This window comes from Podarcis gaigeae (genome assembly GCF_964106915.1).
Source record: "Podarcis gaigeae genome assembly, chromosome: 14".
Taxonomy (NCBI): domain Eukaryota; kingdom Metazoa; phylum Chordata; class Lepidosauria; order Squamata; family Lacertidae; genus Podarcis; species Podarcis gaigeae.
Genome location: NC_139690.1, coordinates 6576807 through 6597102, shown reverse-complemented (window position 1 = coordinate 6597102; position 20296 = coordinate 6576807). Strand labels below are relative to the sequence as shown.

Sequence of the window (20296 nt, the reverse complement as noted above, 5' to 3'; positions counted from 1 at the left end):
TTTTCACCCTTTGCAAAGGAAGAAAGAGAAGAAAGGGAAGCCCAGCCTCCACCTGCTTAGTATGTATAGTTTCAGCTTTGCCATGGCCACAAAGAAAGTCATTTTGTTCTTCAGAGCTGTAAAGCCATCATGAGCCCAGCTAAAACTATTTCCTTTGACTACAAAATGCTGGAAATTCATTCGCATCTACTGAAATTCTGAGAAACAGGAAAGGAGGCTTCCTCTATTTCTAATGCATTTGGAGTTTGAAAAGTAGAGTTTGACCCCTTATCACATTTAGACTGCAATCCGATACACATTTACATGGGACAAATAAATAGGTATAGGATCATGATGTAAGGGAGTCATAAACTTTGGATATATTTTAAACTTTACCATTCCATATAAACACAGGAAAAACACTTGATTCAAGAAAGTGTGGGGGGGAATCACCATAATGTATATTGTTCCGTAACTCTTATTGTCTACCGAGCCTGACCATTGTCCGAATTATTTTAATTATATTCATGGTGACCCAAACACCATCTTGTGAGACAAGGTGACGAGAGAATGAAGCTATACCTTTCAATATCAAAACACATGGATCAGAATTTAGATGGTTGGGTCACCCTACTTAATCCAAAATGAAAGCAGCAAAACTTTGGGAGGAGTTTGCTAACTTCTGGGGCCATGGTGGTCACAGACTGCCCAGTCATCTGTCTTCTATTGTGGGAAATGTTTTCATAGGCAAGACTAGGCTTCACGAAATGCATCAGAAAGGATGGAGGTGTGAACTCTCTAGGAGCTCATCTACCACCTTTTCTGAGAATCAAGAACAAGGTGCTCTGGGATCCCCCACCACTTACACGGACCATGTTTCTACATAGGTTTGACATCACCATTTCTTCAAATGTGTCCTGTCTGCCTCCAGTGTCATCAGAGGCTTCCCCAGGAAGCTGGGAGACTGTTATTATAGAAATCTCACAGCAATAATTATTTTGCCTTTAGGACTTTCTTCCACACACAGGCAAAGACCACCCAAGCCAAGATTCGGCAGACATGGATTCCAATCCCCAACCATTGGGAGATTAAAAGCACAAATGAGCCAGGAGCAAAAGGGACATCTTTCAGAATCTGTAGATATACAGGTTGAACCACCAACTCAGAAAGTAGCAGGTGACTGACTCTCCACTTATTTGAAACCTGAGAACTTAGGCGCGGAATATTTCATTTATAAGGTAGGCTACTGATGGAAGGCTTTCCCCAACTCTGGCACCAAAAGCCAAGCCAAGCAGGAAGTTCCTCAAATCCTTGGTTGCAAAGAGGAATTAGCTGGTGGAGGTCACTCTTTGCCCTACTGAGTGGGCAAAGCTGGGAAGCAGCAGGCAGCCACAGGCCTCCAGGAAGCTCCAAAGCCCTCTGGGAGGAAGCCTTGCAAAACAAGATGAAGAGTTCCCACAAGGGCAAATCCTGTGGTGGGGAGGCCAGAGCACCAAGTGCTTTGCTTGGGATATAAAAGCAAGTGAGGATAACACTGGCAGTATTACCATATACTTCACTCACCTGTCCCAGAAGTTCACATGCAGCCACGTCTCAGCTTCCCTCTTGCATATTTATGCCACTACCCAGATAACTGTTTAAATGTGTGGCATAATGGTTAGTGTTGGACTATGGCCTAGGAGACCAGGGTATGAATCCCCACTCAGCCATGAAGCTCACTACTGGGTGACCATGGGCCAGTCACCATCTCTTCACCTAACCTACCTCACAGGGTGGTTGTGAGGATGGAATGGGAAGGGGGACAACCAGGTGCCCTACCTTGAGCTCCTTGGAAGTCAAAGGTGGTATAGAAATGTAATAGACAGACAGATAAATTTGACTTTTAAGGTTGCACTCTTACTTGGAAGAAAAATTAGACATGTTTTGGGTCAAGCTGTAAGAAAATTGATCCTGAATAAGTTTGCTCACAAGGAACAAAACTGAGACAAAAACCCAGACTCAAAGTCTGGGAGGACATTTCCATCCCACAGAAGACTGAACATAAGAGTAAGTGAGGCTGGGAGAAAAGGAATATATTCAAGGGAAACTATGCTTCTGCTGTGCAAGTTTTTTTGGCCACAACCCAGCAGCAACTCCTCCCCTGCTAGTCAAGACATTGGATGAGCTCCTTGCAAGGACCACTGTACTGGCTGAGGGTGGGAGGGCTTTTGTGTGATAAGCAAAGCCCATGCAGGAACACCCTGATGTGGTCTTGAAGAGTTTTTACTTTTCAAAGTGGCAGTCACTTTCCAGTCATCACATTTGCCCAACAAGATGCCACTGCACAGCCATTTAAGATCTAGGTGTGGACTGCAGGCACATGATGCACAACTTAAGCTGAAGTTAAGCAGTTCTGGCTTTGGTCAGTCAGTGCTCAGATAAGATACAACCTGGGACCCTCCACAGACACACACATGTAAGCTGCCTTAAATTCCGAGATGCAAGAAAAGCAGAATCTAAACATAGCAACTACAAGTAAAGTAATGGCTTTCACACCACCACATGCAGCATTGAGAAGCTGGCTCATTCCTTACACAGAAGTGGTTAAATATCTCACTCCTTCCTCCTTTCCCCACTTCTGTGGCAGCATATGGAGTGGCCTTTTGTGATCTCCAGACACTATGTAAGTAATTAGTCTCTAAACCAACTCTCAGCATCAGGCACCAACATCTAAGTTCTCATTGGGACCCAACAGTGACTCCTGTGGGACAAAACACACTTTTAAGGTCTTACAGCACCTTAAGATTAACAAAAATATTTACTGTATTTTGTCATAAACTTCCCTAGACTAGAGTCTACTTCATCAGGTGCGTGAAACGCCATGAGAGGGTTATTTCTGCATCTCCAGCAAAGAGTTCCCAAACTGTATCCTCTGGACTGCCATTGGCCCACAAGCTTCATTCAGGTGGGAATTGGAACATCCATCATATAAAATATTCATATTGATGTTTAATTGTATTTTATTGCTTCTTTTATTACCCAAGTGTATTTTACTCTTATCACAATCTGAATTATATAGAGTTACAATTGCTACAACAGGCAGAAAAACCTGTGGCCTGCCAAAGATGCTCAGCAATTTTCAAATGGGCCAGAGTGGGAAAAACCTGAGCACCACTCATCTACAAATGAGCACAGCCACAGCAGTTGCTGAAACCTTCCAACAGCTTGACCTCATACCCAAAATTGCCCTCCTCCCTTGTCTCTTGGGACAGAGGGATGTCAGCTATATACAGTACATCAGACATAGACAAACTCAGTCCTCCAGATGTTTTGTTTTGTTTCTTTTTCTTCTCTTTTTTATATAAATTAATTTTATTAGTTTTCCAAATTTTAACAAATTAATCCAAATTATTTAAATTTAATACAATTTTTTTAAAGTAATTAGGTTTCCCGTTCCTGTTACAAACATATGTCCATTGCTTTCTGATGTTGCTGCTTCATTCTTCTTTATTCACATTCTCATCTATTAATTTTAATCCATTTACATAGCTAGCCTTTGCTTTTTCCTTGCAATCAGCAAGAATCCCTGAATTCTCAGTTGTCATAGACAGGGATTGACCACTGGTCCTGTTAGCAAGGGATGATGGGAGTTGTAGTCCCAAAACATCTGGAGGGCTGAGTTTGCCTAGACCTGCAGCACATAGTCATCTACAGATGAACACAGCAGCCACTCCCCCAAATTTAGATGTACAGAATGAAAATGCATCAGCCCATGCTAGAAGAGTATTCATTGTTTTTGCTGCTGCAGACCAACACCGGGCTGAGTACCCTTCTGTCCAGTTGAGGAACAGCAGTGGCACACCTATGGAGGACCAATAGCCGATCCTCCTTCACAGGAAGTGCTGCCCTATAGCTAGTCAGATCACTTTGCTATCTAGCTGTCAACACTAACTTGTCTATGCTAACTTGCAGTGGTTCTCCCAGGTTGCAGGCAGGAGACAGTTCTCAGCCCTGCCTGGAGAAGCCATTGGGGATTAAAGTTGGGGCCTTCAGTATGCAAGGCAGATGCTGCACCATTGAGCTTCAGCCCTTCAAAGCAAGATGGCAGCAGGTGTGGATTCCCAACTCTGATACCAGCAGATTAACAACAACAAAATAAGAGCTTCAATGTGCTTAAAGGCAAGCATCTCACAAATATTTAGGTCCCTGGGAGTCAGCCTTCCTTAACCTGTTGTAGTCCAACAGCAGCAGGAGAGCAACCACCATGATTTCATGCAACCACACTGACTGAGGCTGATGGGAGCTACAACCCCAAAGAGCTGGAGGGTGCCAAGCTAGGGAAGGGCTGTTGTAAGTTCATGTATTCATGTTTTGAAATATAGTTTGCAGCAATAGTTCGCTCACTCAGAAATCTCCCTTTATGAAGATGCCAGGTGTACTATTTGGAGTAGCCCAGGCAAAGTCAACCTTTATGTAGCAGAGGTTAAAAGAGGCTTCACAAACACATGCATTTACAAACTGAACCATGAAGTCATTTAAAATTCCCGTAAGGTTTAAAACTGTACTGGAAGAATGATAGCAATGCATTTTATCGCTCGCGCACGGGCTAATGTTGTCACTCTGTTCCTGAACAGGTTTACAAAGGAAGGAAATGATCAACAGCGAAGAACAACTGTGATGACTTACTGGCTAATGTAAGGTGGGCCTTATGGCTGAGGATAGCACCGTATTTGTTGAGAGCCAAGCACTGGTAGTGTCCTTCGTCCAGCGTCTCCCCACGTTTGCTCTCCACTTCGCTGATGTACAAAGAGCCATTAGACAAAGTGTAGATCCGTTCATTTTCAGCCACCTTCACCCCATTTTTGAGCCACGTGATGGTGATAGGGGCTTCGCCTCGTGCCTGGCAGTCCAGAACCACAGCCTCCTTCCTAACAACAGTTATGTCCTGCGGCTCCTTCGCAAAAAACAGTTCACTAAAGCACCATATTCCTGAGAGAACGAGAAAGAGGGGAAAGGAAAGAGAAAGAAAGTAGTTTCTTTTCTGTGTAGGGTCAAACACATGCTAACTGCTGTGTAACTGGTTTAAAGTGCTGGAGGCCTGAAATATTTTAATAACACTCCACACATGAAAACATTATATATCAATATACAGTGTTTGCTGGGTGCATTGCTAAAGGTTACATTTTTAAAACTGTACTTGTTTAAAAGCTGAAAGAGAGCTTTTTCTCCTTGTTGATTGGAAGTGGGGGGGGGGTTTGTTTTATTTTTGGTCAAATTGATTAACAGATTAATTGAACAAACACTGCAGCCCAACCGAACAGATGGCGACTAGATCAAAGGAGAGGGAAAGGAGCTAACACGTGGATAACTTTATTTAAAGGTCCTTTCGGAAGAAAGTTCTGTCTCCCCGCCCCGGAAAAATTTAGAGCCCCAGCACTATCGATGCCCGTTGGGGTTTCACGATCCCACCCTGGTTGGCCAAGGGGAGCAAACGGGCATGCTGCCCCCAGGAGGACCAGTCGGGGGCACACACCGCCTCGCCCGCGGAGCACCCCGAAAAGCTCCTGCCTGGCCGGCTTGGCTGGGGCTGTTGGGGAGAAGCGCTTCCAGGGGAGCCGCGGAGGGAGCAGGACCCGGAGGGGCGGGAGGCGTCCCGTGAGGCTCCCCTTCCTTTCGCCGAGGAAATGGCCCCTCGCCCCCCTTTCCGAGCTGGGGTGCCGGGCTCCTAAGATGTCCCTGTGTGGAAACGGCCCCTCCGGCCAACGCGGGAATGAAGGGACCCCCCCTCTCCGGCAAGGGAATAGGCGCTGCTGCGAGCGGGGTCTTCGAGCCTCGTCGCCGGACCCCTTCCAGGCCACAAGCCGGTCGCTAATTTTACAAGCTCGTCAAAAAAAAAGATCCCGCGCGGGGCGCCTCGTAAAAGGCTCTTTTTACAAGAGCTCGTTAGCCCAGCCAGCGCTGGACTGGCGGCGGCGGCGGGGGGAGCCCTGAGCGGCCGGGACGCCGCGAGGCGAGCGAGCGAGACCCCCCCCCCAAAAGGGGAAAGCGCCGCTCCGGGGAAGAGCTCCGACGGACGGAGACGCGCCGCCTGGGCAGCCGTCGGGCTCTGGGCAGAGGATGCGGCGGCTCCGGAGTGGGAAGGGGAAGCGCCAAGCCGGAGGAGAGGAGGGGCCGGGCGGCCGCCTCCGCCTCTTCTGGGCCGGCTGCCAGGAGGAGGACCGGCCGAGCCAGCGAGCGAGCGGCCGGCCGGCCAGTTAGTCCGGGGGATGCGCGGCGTCGGCGCCCGGGCCGGCGGCTCACCTGGGAGGGCGAGGAGGCCGAGGAAGGCGGCGAGGAGCGGGTTCCGTCGGGGCGCCATTTAGCCTCTCTGGGGCATCGCCCTCCTCCGGCCAGCAGCGCGTCCGTCCGTCCAGAGGGCCGAATGGCTTCTCTCTGCCTGGCCGGCCAGCGCGCCCGCCCGCCGGGGGACTCTTTCTTCTTCTCCCCCCTCCCCGCTTGGGGCTGCGCAGGGACACAGTGTGGAAGGACGCACCAAGGGAGGAGGGGGCCGCGGCCGGGGTCCGGCAGGCCAGGCGGGGAGGGAGGAGGAGGAGGAGGAGGCGGGGGCGCGGGGGGCTCCCCGGCCCTACTTTCGGGGCCTCTTCATTGGCCTTTGGCTGGAGCCGGCCCTCCGCCCCCTCTCCGCGCAGGCACCTGAGGTCAGCCTCGCCGAGGAGGAGGAGGGGGGGGCGCTGGAGCCGGCGCGGGGAGGAGGCTGCTGGCGGGCTCTCCCGGGGGATCCCCTCGCTGCCTCGGGCCCGGCGCGGTGTGGGGAGAACGGGGGGCTGGATCAGTGGCGTAGCGTGGGGGGTGCAGGGGGGGCCGGCCGCACCGGGCGCAACATCTGGGGGTTAGGGTTAGGGGGCGCAAATCCACGGGTTAGGGGGTGCAAATTACTTGCCTTGCCCCGGGTGCTGACAACCCACGCTACACCACTGGGCTGGATGCGCGCCCTCCTGGACGGGCTCCTCGCCCCGGGGTTCTGTGCCGCGCTGGCTGGCCGGCCCGACGGGGCGGCCGAGAAGAGCCTCCAGCGCCAGGAGCAGCCGGGCGGAGGGGCTTCCCGCCTCGCAGCCCGTGCAATAAGGGCACAAGATTCCCCCCCCCCCCCAGCCAGCGGCCCGCTGCAACCTGAGCGCAGGGAGCGGACCTTTCTCTCCCCAGGCTGCGACCCCCCGACGTCTCGCTCGCTCGCTGCGCAGCTCCTGCCCGAAGTAGACCGTCAAAAGTGGGGCCTGCTGAGGGACCCCAAGGGGAGCTTCGTGGGGGCTGCCGGGGTCCCAGAGCAGATAAAGGGCGAAAGATGCCCCTCCAAGCACCGTTAACCCGTTGTTGCCTTCCTATTTGTCTCTGTAGATTTAAAATAATGGCTTGGGGCAAAATGTATTTGAAGAGCCTGCCAAACTCCGCTTTCTTTTCTAGTTATCTATTTATGGCTGTCCTCCTAGCTCTGATTTTGATGAATTGCTGCTATAACTGGAGACCTTGTTGAAGCTATGCAAGGTATAACACGCAGCACTTAGGGCTGATAAAGATCTCTCCGCATCAGTGCTGTGTGTGGCCAGCATAAAACTCCCTTTGGCATTCTTTCGCAGCAAATACTCGACTCTTTCATTGCCTCTTGTTTAATTCCATAAGAAGAACTGGGCTGCTGGATCAAACCAAAAGTCTGCCCGGTCCTGCATCCTGTTCTCCCAGTAGCCCAATGGGAATAAGCTTGAAAGCAGGGCATGTGCTCCCCACATGTCGCTGCCATGAGATGAAGTCTAGGGCCACATTACTGCAAGAAGTTCTCCAGTTGTCCTAAGGAAGCTCCAACTGACCACCTCTTGTCTCTGGCAGGGACCCAGAGCTGCCATTAACCTCACACACAGATCTGGAAACACTTAGGGAAGAGGACAGGAGTTTTCAGGGACTGAGGATTAAGTATACCCCGTCCCCCACCACAAGTATAACTTGGGGTTCAGAAGTATGCACAGGGCTATTGTTAGATGCCTGGCTAGAATGCCACCTGCCTTTTGGCCTTTGTATAGGCTGAACCTGCCACCCAAGGGTGCCCCTGAGAGTTGTTCTTTATTGCAGCATTTTGGTCACATTGCTGAATTTCCTAACAAACTCACATTTGTAAGGTGGGAAGCTTGACCAGACACCTACTAAGGCCAGAGATAGACACAAATATGTTTCATGTCCTTGTCTACTCTTACGTGGATTTTTAGGAATTAGCTGTTTGATTTCCACCTCCACCCCTTTTTTTTTTACCTATCAGAAGGATAGATAGCTGAGGCCTTCTGCCTCTGCTCCATTTTATCTCCCACAGACGTGCAGGAACTCTGACCAGAGGCGGCTCCACCAGGCCTGTCCCCTTATCTTAACCTCCCCCCTCCTCCAAAAGGCTCTTCCTACCTACCAGCTGCTGTCACAGCACAAGAGCGATGACCTCTCAGGAGTGTGAAGATAAACAGATCGGAAGCCTCCAAGGCATCTCCCAAGCCCTCTCTCTCTCACACACACACACACACACTGGACCACAGGTCTAGCTTCCATAACAATATTTCTCCTCACCAGGAGTCTTATATTTCAGAGAGGTCCTGAACCACACACAAAAGCTCCTCTGATGCAGTTTAAGGCCTTTTTGCAAAAAACAAAACAGTCCATGAAAGTTTGTCCATTTGCTCATCTTGCTAACAAAACTGTTCATTTCCAGCTAATGCTAGAAACTCTTGGAATTTTTGCTTAGCTCAGATTGGATGCACAAGGAGAGCGGAAGGAGGAATTCGTTTCCCTAGACCCAACAGGCTTTGCAGTAGGATTTTTTCCTGCCTGGCACCAAAGTGGAGTCAGAAACAAGCCCCTTCTGTTTTCCTTCTGCATGTCTCCAGGAACGTTAGCAAACTTCCAGTAATGCAAAAGTACAAGTGACACCTTTTGCTGGTTGTGTGGCATGGTCCTTGCTTCCATGGGAGATACAGTACTGCACCAAAGCAGGTGCCACAACGACAGAGGCAGCACTTTGTGAGGATTTTGCACAGAACATTCATCTGCAACACTCTTCCACAAGTAGAAGCAGGCTGACATAGAAGACAATGGACAGTGGCTTTAATCTTTAAGTGGGTTGTACAGTGGTACCTCGGGTTAAGTACTTAATTCGTTCCGGAGGTCCGTGCTTAACCTGAAACTGTTCTTAACCTGAAAAACCACTTTAGCTAATGGGGCCTCCTCCTGCTGCCGCGCAATTTCTGTTCTCATCCTGAAGCAAAGTTCTTAACCCAAGGTACTATTTCTGGGTTAGCAGAGTCTGTAACCTGAAGCGTATGTAACCCGAGGTACCACTGTATTATGAATCAGAAACTGGTTAAAGAGAATAAGGATGAACCAAGACAGTTCTTGCTATGGAGAGATTGAATCAGTGGGAACCCTGAAGATCTGCAACAGGATTCGTGCTTTTTAATTCCAAGCAGGACTTAGTTGAAAACAATTATAGGTAACAAAGTCTGAGGATGGCACCAAATTATTTAGAGTGGAAAAAAGAAAAGGAATCAGGAGGAGCTCCAAAATCTTCTCTCCACGCTACATAAACTGGCAGAAAAATAGCAGTGTACACAAGTATAAAATATCACAATGGGGTCCAAGCTGGCAGTGGCTGAGAGGAGAGGCAGCAGAGGGATTGCGGAAAAGCGAAGAGCATAAGATGAGCTTGTTGGATCAGGCCAACGGCCCACATATTCCAGCATCCTGTTCTCCCAGTGGCCACTCAGATGCTTGTGGGATTTGAGCACAGCAGCACTCTACCTTCCTGTGGTTTCCAGCAACGGGTATAAGCAAATTCAGTGGTACAAGTGCTTGCTCCAAATATGACCCAGAGCCACTATAGCCACTTTTTGAGACATTTCCCCACCATTCGGACATTTCACTAAAAACACCAACTACTTTTAAATGCACAGCTGCCTCCATCGTTGCCTTCTAGGAAAGTGCAGCCTAGCGCCTTCCAGATGTTTTGGACTACAACTCCCATCATGCTGCTCAGAGCCGGTGGAAGCTATAGTCCAAAACTTCTGGAGGGAACCACATTTTGGACTTATTTAAGATGGTATTCATAAGATTCAGTGGCTCCCTCTTATGGAACTGAAAAGGTTTCTGATTACTCCAGTGGGAACAGTTGCCAAGTTGAGTGAATTAATCACATATTCAGGATGAATGTTGGATCCTATTTTTTGTGTTCATGAAGCTTTTCCCCACCCTTTTGCTACTGGGTCCAATTCCCTTCAGACCCCATTAATATCCCTACCAGGTGATTTGGGGCAGCTCAGGTGGCAAATTTCAGAGTACTGTATTTGAGTCCTAAACTTATGTATTCCTGCTCAGGCCCTAAATTCATCTGCAATGTGATAGCTGGCTTGTTATGCCCTCTGGTGGAGCTTGAGGAGTAATCAAAATTGCCTCAATATCTCAAGAAAGAGAGATTCCTCATCATTAGTGCTCTTACTCATTGCCTGCAAAGGTTAGGGGAAAATCTTTGCCACTGAATATTTGAGGAGAGACAGGAAGCTATCTATACCAGTTAAGACAGACTAGCAAAAATGGCTTGGGATATCTTGTGGATAGCAAGAGCGCTTTTAACCTCACTAACCTTGATGGGGGAAAAGTGAGACCTCCTGGAATAGATGATCAGCAGCTGAATCAAAGGGGGAAAGGGACTGATGGATGTCACTCAGAGCAGAGTTGCACTGCAGAGAAACATTTCACTTCTTTTATTGAAGAAATGCAAAAGCATCAGACTCCACAATCTTGGATAACTTACACATTGGCTGATCCCACCCTCACCCATTGGGGTTTTTGATCTGTGATCAGCCTCTGAACTGCATGTTTAGCACTTCATCTAACTCAGGCTTCTTCAACCTTGGCCCTCCAGATGTTTTTGGCCTACAACTCCCATGATCCCTAGCTAGCAGGAGCAGTGGTCAGGGATGATGGGAATTGTAGTCTCAAAACATCTGGAGGGCCAAGGTTGAGGAAGTCTGATCTAACTCCCCATTTGAAAGAAGTCATCTGGACTATGTGGAAGTGGAATATAACCCATTTTACAAACCTCACCCATCATTCAGGGGCTGTGGAAGGCTCAGAGGGAAGCTGGACACCTTGTGACTGCCTGGCAGGCTGCAACTCACAGACTTGCTTGATCCAGGAAATAAGCTTGGTTTTCATAATCATCCAACTACATAGTAAGGCAAATCAACTGATGTCTGGGTTTGACACAGCTGCATGTTTGGGAGTAGCTTTTATCTATGCATTAAATAAACAGCTGCATTTTGTCACAGGTCAATGGTTCTCAAATGGTGTGGCAGGAGAGGATGGCAAATGTGGCAGGAAGGTTCAAGGGCAATCAAAGAAACATTTAAACATTTCAGGGTAGCTTAGTAGAATATAAAAATAAAAGAAAAAATCGGATATACAACCAGAAATAGTTTCCATGCCCCTCTTCAAGATAATTGGTTATTCTTCTGGTGCTCCATGACATATGTCTGTCTCAAATTAGAGATTACCTGCCAAAAGCAAGCTCACGCCTCTCACTGAGTCTGCATACATACTTAAGGTATATATGTTTATATTTTGGGAATGATCTGTGTTCCTATGTAGCTACATTGTTTTATAATTTCTGGATGTCCCATGATCATATTGTAAAGCATGTTATAAATCAAGCACTGCTATGAGTTGTTTCTTTTGGTTTTCTTATCAATAAAAAAATTCAGTGCAGCAGGAGCAAATTTCTATTCTGCAAGTGTAGCCCAGAGAAAAATGTTTGCGAACCACTGTCATAGGTTTTCACACACAGTCCCCACTCCAAATAATTCAGGGTTTTTATTTATTTATTGCATTATAAGCACCCAACAGAAAAGCAGTTCACTTTTTTTCAGAGGTACACAAAAGTTGGGGCAGAATAGATCAAATATGGACCTCGAGGGAACTTACACTAAGAGCCACCAAATGTGAAATCCAACCGAGAACCCTCTCCGATCATAATTCAATAACATTGGAAATAAGAGGGGTAATGCAGGGAGGTTTCAGATGGAGGCTAAACGAATATTTATTAGACAATGATGAGGTTATTGAAAAAGCCAAAGCCACCTTAAAAGAGTATTTTGATTTGAATCTCAACGTAGGAATAAATTCAGAAGTAGTATGGGATGCCAGTAAGGCGGTCATAAGAGGTTTCTTCATCCAACAAAACAGTTATAAAAAGAAAATAAGACAGCAAAAAAAGGAAGAAATTCTCAGACAACTTAGGGAGTCTGAGAAAAAATTAACAGATAACCCGAAAGATGAACAAAGCATACAAACAATAAAGATACTACAAACACAATACTCGATGCTAACGAGCCAAGAAATTGAATGGAAAATCAAGCTAATGAGGCAGAGATATTTTGAATCAGCAAATAAAACCGGGAAATTATTAGCCTGGCAACTCAGGAAAAGACAAAAACAAAATGTGATAAACAAAATAAAAGTAGGGGAGGAACTGATAGAAGACCCAAAAAAGATACAGGAAAATTTTCTCAAATTTTATGAGAAGTTTCACAAAAAAGGAGAAGAAGACCTAATCCAGATAGAAGAGTATCTCAAGAACTGTGAAGGAAAGATTGTAACAGAAGAAGAAAGGTCTCAACTAAACAGACCCATAAGAATAGAAGAGATTCAGGATGCGATTAAAAAAATGAAGTTAGGGAAGGCACCGGGACCGGATGGCTTATCGGCAAAATACTATAAAGTTTTGGGAAATCAATTGGCACCAGCGCTTTGTAAGGCCATGAATAATATCCTGAGAGGGGGGAAAATACCTGAGTCTTGGAGGGAGGCATTTATAACGTTAATTCCAAAACCAGACACAGACAAACTGAACATTAAAAATTACAGGCCAATATCTCTATTAAATAATGATTATAAAATATATGCAGACATCATGGCAAATAGATTGAAAAAGTGTCCAACAAATTTAATCCACAAAGATCAGGCGGATTTCCTCCCGAACAGGTTTTTGAAAGATAATGTGAGACATGTTATTAATATAATTGAATACTTGGAGACCAGAAATACAAGGAATAAAAATAGGATCGAAGGAGTATAAGTTAAGAGCCTATGCGGACGACCTGATGCTATCCCTGGAAGAGCCGCAAGGAAGTATCGGCAAAGCGCTGGAGACTTTGGAAGAATACGGTAAACTTTCAGGCTTCAAATTGAATAAACTAAAGACAAAGATGTTAATAAAGAACTTAGGAAAGGTAGAAAAAGAAAAATTAGAGAGAAAATATGGAATAATGGTAGCTAAAAAAATAAAATATCTAGGAATATGGCTCACATCAAAAAACATAAACTTAATTGAAGACAATTACTCGACAACATGGAAAGAAATCAAAAAAGATATGGATGTCTGGAACAGAGTCAATCTCTCATGGATGGGCAGGATGGAGGCAATAAAGATGAATGTCCTCCCAAAAATGCTGTTCTTATTCCAAAACATTCCGGTAATTAGGGGGCCTAAATTGTTCAGAGATTGGCAGAAAACCCTCTCAAAATTCATATGGCAGGGAAGGAGGCCAAGGATTAGATTTAAACTACTTACGGATCGAAAGGAGAGAGGAGGATTTGCAGTCCCTAACTTAAGATTATATTATGAGGCCGCCTGCCTATGTTGGGTGAAGGATTGGATAACCTTGGAAGATACCAACTTATTGGATTTGGAAGGGGTAGACAACAGGTTTGGCTGGCACGCCTACCTGTGGTCAAATAAGGAGAAAGCTCACAAAGGATTTTCAAACCATATTATCAGGGGTCCATTGTACGAAGTCTGGGGAAAAAACAAAAAACTGCTAGAATGGAGAACTCCTTGGTGGCTGTCCCCAACAAATATCTTAACAATTAAAAAAATAAATATGGAGGAGCAAAAATTGACATATGAAGATTTATTAATAAGATCGGAAGACAGCTGGAAACTAAAACCATATGAGGAGCTGAAGGGGAAGTTGAAAAATTGGCTACAGTATCATCAAATCAATGCAATATGGACAGAGGACAAAAAAATTGGAATGAATGACAAGAAATCGAAATTTCAGATAGAAATAATTGAAAGCAAATCTAAGTTACTATCCAAAATGTACAATATACTATTAGAATGGGATACAAAAGATGAAGAGATTAAGGAAGTTATGGTGAAGTGGGCCATAGACCTGGGACATAATATAGAATATGAAAAATGGGCAAAACTATGGAATGAGGGAATAAAATTCACGGCGAGTGTGGCAATCGTAGAAAACTTAGAAAAGATGATATATAGATGGTATATAACACCAGAGAAACTAAACAAGATGTATAAGACTGGAAATAAGGCCTGCTGGAAATGCAAAACAAAAGAAGGCAACTTTATACATATGTGGTGGACATGTGAGGAAATAAAAAAAATTTGGGATACGATATATAATGAGTTTAAAAAAATATTTAGATACACGTTCCCTAAAAAACCAGAGGCCTTCTTATTAGGTATTATTGGGGAGGAAATTAGGAAGGAAGATAAAATCTTATTTCAATATTCAATAGCAGCGGCCAGAATGTTAATTGCCCAAAACTGGAAAAGTACAAATATACCAACGGTGAGGGAGTGGCAAACGAAACTATATGACTTTGTCGAATTGGCAAAAATGACGCAGAGAATCAGAAACCAAAAGAATACAAAGTTGAATAATGATTGGATTAAATTCATGGCATACATAGAAGGAAGGGACGCAGGTGGCGCTGTCGGTTAAAGCCTCAGCGCCTAGGACTTAGCGATCGAAAGGTCGGCGGTTCGAATCCCTGCGGCGGGGTGCGCTCCCGCTGCTCGGTCCCAGCGCCTGCCAACCTAGCAGTTCGAAAGCACCTCCGGGTGCAAGTAGATAAATAGGGACCGCTTACCAGCGGGAAGGTAAACGGCGTTTCCGTGTGCGGCTCTGGCTCGCCAGAGCAGCGATGTCACGCTGGCCACGTGACCCGGAAGTGTCTCCGGACAGCGCTGGCCCCCGGCCTCTTGAGTGAGATGGGCGCACAACCCCAGAGTCTGGCAAGACTGGCCCGTACGGGCAGGGGTACCTTTACCTTTATACATAGAAGGCAATTATAGAAACCTACCAACTATAGCAGGTATATTATAAAACTTCCGATGTATAAACTAATAACCAATATCAGCTGAAAAAACGAAATCTTTAAAACTAGGAGTCCGAAATCAGGAGGGAAGGAAGTCAGATAGTGAGTGTTATGTATTAGTTTAATTTTTATTCATTCTTTTTTTTGACTTGCCCCCCCTTTTTTCTTTTTTGTGTTGGTGCATTTTTGTTTTTTCATTTAATGTTTATGTGCTATTTTCTTTTTTGTGTATGTGATGAATGAAACTTAATAAAAAGAATTTTTTTAAAAAAAAATATATATGCCACCTTCCCTCTCCAAGGAGGCGCTCAAGGTGGGGTACCTGGTTCTCCACCTCCTCATTTGATCCACACAACAAGGAACAGTGAAAGGTAAGAGGATATATAGCAAGAGCTTTGGGAACAGATATTTCCTGGAGCTAAGAGGCAAAGGAGAAGAAACTGATGGGAATGGCTGCTTCAGAGAACTAATTATAGACCATTTCAGTAGTACCGCATTGACTTGAATGAAAACCAGCCAGCTTATCAGAATAGATTTTATTTACCGTTTCAGGTTCTTCAGACTGTTCATTTGTTAGACTAAAGTACTCTGTTACATTCAAATTTATACAGACAGATTATTCCAAATTTTACACACACAACCCCCCCCAAAAAAGTATGTAGATTGAATAACCATTTTTATTTACTTGTAATACTCCTGAATGCATTAGACCCCGTCCAAACAGGATTTGAAAGATCCCTTAAGGCCCATTTGTTAGGGCGAGTTGCAGGCCTTCAACAATGTGCATGTGAGATGGCAACTGGCCACAGGGGTGGACCTGCTTTTTCTCCACGTCTTTGGTGCAGTTCACCAAGTGTTGCGGCAGCCCAGTGACCTCTCCAACAGGTCAGGCATGAGCCCTTCCAACTGGGTCAGGATTGTGGCACTTGGGGAACTGCTCCAGGTACGTGCATAACAAAAGGGTTCAAGAGTCAACCAAAACCAAAGACTGTTTTGTAAACTTCCACTTCTCAAAACATGATTTCAAACCAGCATTGACCAAAATACTAGCCCTGACCCTCATACTAAAATATCCTTATTTCTTATTGAACAAATGTACAAAATGTTTCATGCTGAATTGCACATTATATACTATAACTTTGGTTATACTGTATTTTTATTTGGTTTCTAGACTAAATGTTGACAAAATATAAAAATGCAGTTGGAATAGGGATGGAAGGGGAGTCCTGTAACATCTAAACTAATTTCAGGGCCAAATTCTGCCCTGGGTGCTTATTCTGAGAAGCGTCACTCACGTTTCCACAGATCAGATTGCTGAATTTGGCCCGCAAAACCCTGTAAACATGTCTGCATATTTATTTATTTATTGTGGTGCAATACTGCAAGAATGAATATGAAAAGGCATTTTGCTATGACTTAACACTGTAGTATTCAAAAAAAAAAAAGTCTGTCTTGAGTTCAAAAAAGCAAAGCTGAAAATATTATTTGTTAGACAATTTATCAAAATATGATTTACCAAAAATACACTAGCATATAAATCCAAACAGGTTTTAAAATAATCTCATTTAAGTCCATGCTACTTTTTAATCTCAAAAGTTAAAAAGTTTAGAAATAGAATTGGGAATACTAAAAAAGGAAACAACTGGGCATAATCGACTGGGAAGATGTTTCCTCCTGTGCAATGCCCAGGGAAGCAGCTGCTGCCAGTCTCCGTGCACAGCTTCTCGCTGCTCAGAGCAAGCACAGCTGGACAGGGAAGCTGCCATCCAGCACCCAGCCAGAGCCAGTTTACTGCGCACAGGTGGAAAGATTTTAAGGTTACCCAAAGATATAGTTAAGGTGCTTTGGAAAGTCTGAAGAAGTGCTTCGCAACCCAGGAGCAGAATCCGTGGGCTGTCCAGCAACCTCTGGAGAGAGAATGCACACATGGACCGACAAATGGACGGAAGACAGACAGACACACTCGGCTTTTCACAGCTTACGCTTTCAGTAGTTAAGATTGCCAAGGCGGCAAATTCTTGAAAGAGGTAATGCAAGGCTCATTCATGCCAGCCTCACCAGTGTTCATGCGCACCCGCTAATCCAACAGGCAAGAGTTTGAAATGCAAAATACAATTAGCTGTAACTGAAATTAACACTTTTTTTTAAAAAAAAAAGATACCATAAAGATTCAGTTGCCATTCAAATGCAGCAATAGAGTCCCTGGAATATTTGTTTAGCTTGTAAACTCTCAAATTGCAGCACAGAGAAGAAGTACAGCATCGTCACCCTCCTCTTCTGGGGCTCAGTCAACGCCATCAAACCCCTGAGCATTTTCAATTGCAAAGTGAAGCTTGTCCCACAAGTCTTCAAAAGATTCATATGGAGGCAAATCCAAGCGGTTAAAACTGGGGTGGGGTGGAGATGGATAGAAGAGGCACAAAAAAAAAACAGCTATATTATATGCCAGGATGGACAGAGGAACAATCTCAACAGAATACTTCATGCTCAGGAATATTTACCAAGTATGAGCTCTTGGCAGTTTGTCAGGGCTGCCCCAGTACTCAATGGTGAACAACTGTGGTCCATTTGAACCTGCAAAGAACATACACAGCAAGCCTAATGATTTTAGATCCTCACCTGGTCACAGTGTAAGCCTTGGCTATTAGGCAGCTCTCATTTATGGAAGTGGAACGTGCAAACTATGGGAAAAAGAAACTAATCCAGCTACAGCAGGGTAGGGGCCAAGACTGACTTGTGAATTAAGGTGGTCCAGTGGAGAAGACCTTACCTCTGCCCTGTGGCAAACCCATCCTCATCTGCAACACAAGGTCAAAAGCCTACCTTGCAGGAGCGTGGTAAAGGGTTCCTGACATAATGAACGTGATGAGGCTGCTTGAACGCAGAAAAAGCAGCTCAATGTCATGTGCTGATTCCAAAATGCCTCTAGACTTGGTGACCCTCCCAACCTTATGCAGCCATTAACAGAAGTGGTGAATCATGATATTTAAGAAGTTATTTTCCAATAATATGCAGACTAAGTTGGTCCCACAACTCAGCTCTGAGGGAGCAAGATGGAGGGCTCCTGTTAAGTTTTTTTGCTCCTATTTGGGTAATTGCAGCACAAACAAATCAATACATCTTCCCATTAGTTATTAAATTAATTCTATTTACTGGGGATAAACAAGAGCTGGTGATTTCGTCAGCTGCATCTCCCCAACCCCACACTGAAGAGGGGTGTGTGTGTGTGTAGGGGAGGGTAGACAGGAAGGGCACATGCAAGGGACCACATGTGCTATTATCAGCTTTACAGAAATGGGGCAGAAACGGAGCTTACATTTCCCATCTGGCCTGGGCCTATTGCCAGCTTTGCATGGGCCTTGTTCTCCATTGGACCTGGGAGGACATCCTGCAAGGTCCATTGGGTGGAGGATAGGGTAATCCTTTGCTGGATGTCCTCCCAAGTCAAATGGAGAACAAGGCCCATGCAAAGCTGGCAATAAGCCCAGGCCAGATGGGAAATGTAGGCCCCATTTCTGCATTTACTTATCTATATTTCTGTATTAATCTTTTTGACTCTTCTTTAAAAGATTAACATCCTGTGCTAAAGGACCCCCCCCCTTGATTCTCCTTGCAATATCAATAATCTTTACCAAAGATTTGCCCCCTTTGCTTCTACCAGGAGGAGTCTGCCCATGCCAACTGGCCCACCTGCTCTGGCATGAGGGAAACTGGCAGGTAGAAAGTGCAGGAACCCACCCACACCCCACAAATCCCTCTACAAGTGGCCCCTGCATTTATCTTCCTTACACATGATACTGGGACAGGCACACCATCTCTTTTTAGGGTGTTAAGGTAAAGGGACCCCTGACCATTAGGTCCAGTCGTGGCCGACTCTGGGGTTGCGGCGCTCATCTCGCTTTATTGGTCGAGGGAGCCAGCGTACAGCTTCCGGGTCATGTGGCCAGCATGACTAAGCCACTTCTGGAGAACTAGAGCAGCACACGGAAACGCTGTTTACCTTCCTGCCGGAGCAGTACCTATTTATCTACTTGCACTTTGATGTGCTTTCGAACTGCTAGGTTGGCAGGAGCAGGGACCGAGCAACGGGAGCTCACCCCGTCATGGGGATTCGAACCGCTGACCTTCTGATCAGCAAGTCCTAGGCTCTGTGGTTTAACTCACAGCACCACCCGCATCCCTTATTTTTAGGGTGTTATTTTACCCCAATGAGATTTTGAAGGCAATAACTTAAAAGCCCACCTCAGGCCATAAACTCACAAAGAGGCCACCACCACCTCAGCTTCACACACAGACACACTCATCTGTGATACGGGGATAATATTGACCATTTGTAATATGAGGTTGTGAAGGATGACTCAGCGTGTGAAGAATTTGCTCTAGAATACCCGTGGAAATGCCTTGCTATTGTAACTGTTACTTCCCTGCAAGTACATACCATATAGTTCAGCAAATCCATTCATAGGTACGCGGGATGTGCCCGTCACAAATTGAAGGAGTCGGATTCTTTTTTCAGAGTCCATCAGCAGCACAGCCTAGGAAGAGTTACAAAGACTTACTGAAATGCTAACCTTATGACCAACCATCACACGTGTTCGTTGTTGTTCAATCTGGTCAATGTGGCTTGTTTATTAAGTGTCTGCTCAGAGAAAATTAGTCTGGTTTCATTCCAAGTGGAGTTTTTTGTTTGTTTGTTTGTTTTTTGCTTCCACTGCACAGAAGAAGCATTTGTTGTTAACTTAGGAGGTTGCCAGGATCAGTGATGGGTGGTTAAACAGTGCCACTGTTTTAAGTTGAGTTCCATCCATCTTTAGTACAATCATGGAAGAAGAGAGCATGTTGAGCACCCTATGTACTCTTCGCTACTTGTAGCAGGACATAAACACTCTCACGCAATTCTGGCCTAACATTTGCTTAAAACGTTCCTGCTAGAAGAATGAAATCACCATTTTGGTTACCTTCCAAAACCATTGAATAACTATGTGATTTGCACTGTAGCCGTTTTTGTACTTTGTGTGTTCCCTCCAGTCATTCACATCTACATCTCCCAGGCCACACATCAGTAACTGAAAAGAGAGAGAGAGAGAGAGAGAGAGAGAGAGAGAGAGAGAAAGGAAACATTATCTCAGAA

The 20296-nt window shown here is 45.4% G+C and overlaps 2 protein-coding genes across 8 annotated transcripts in view; both read right to left on the bottom strand.

The window, feature by feature from the left end:
• PRTG (protogenin) overlaps positions 1–6426 on the bottom strand; it is an 82218-nt gene extending 75792 nt beyond the window's left edge. For both annotated transcript variants that reach the window (XM_083712494.1, XM_083712495.1), the window contains exons 1-2: positions 6259–6426; positions 4645–4947 (exon numbers count right to left, since the gene is read on the bottom strand). In XM_083712494.1, coding sequence (XP_083568620.1) covers positions 4645–4947; positions 6259–6316 — 361 coding nt within the window. In that variant the 5' untranslated portion in view covers positions 6317–6426. The remainder of the gene's footprint in view (positions 1–4644; positions 4948–6258) is intronic.
• Positions 6427–15686: 9260 nt separating this feature from the next.
• The window catches only part of NEDD4 (NEDD4 E3 ubiquitin protein ligase), a 44034-nt gene continuing 39424 nt past the window's right edge, over positions 15687–20296 (bottom strand). For all 6 annotated transcript variants that reach the window (XM_083712483.1, XM_083712484.1, XM_083712485.1 and 3 more), the window contains 4 exons: positions 20124–20231; positions 19604–19700; positions 17667–17739; positions 15687–17552 (listed from right to left, as the gene is read on the bottom strand). In XM_083712483.1, the coding sequence (XP_083568609.1) occupies positions 17450–17552; positions 17667–17739; positions 19604–19700; positions 20124–20231 (381 nt within the window). In that variant the 3' untranslated portion in view covers positions 15687–17449. The remainder of the gene's footprint in view (positions 17553–17666; positions 17740–19603; positions 19701–20123; positions 20232–20296) is intronic.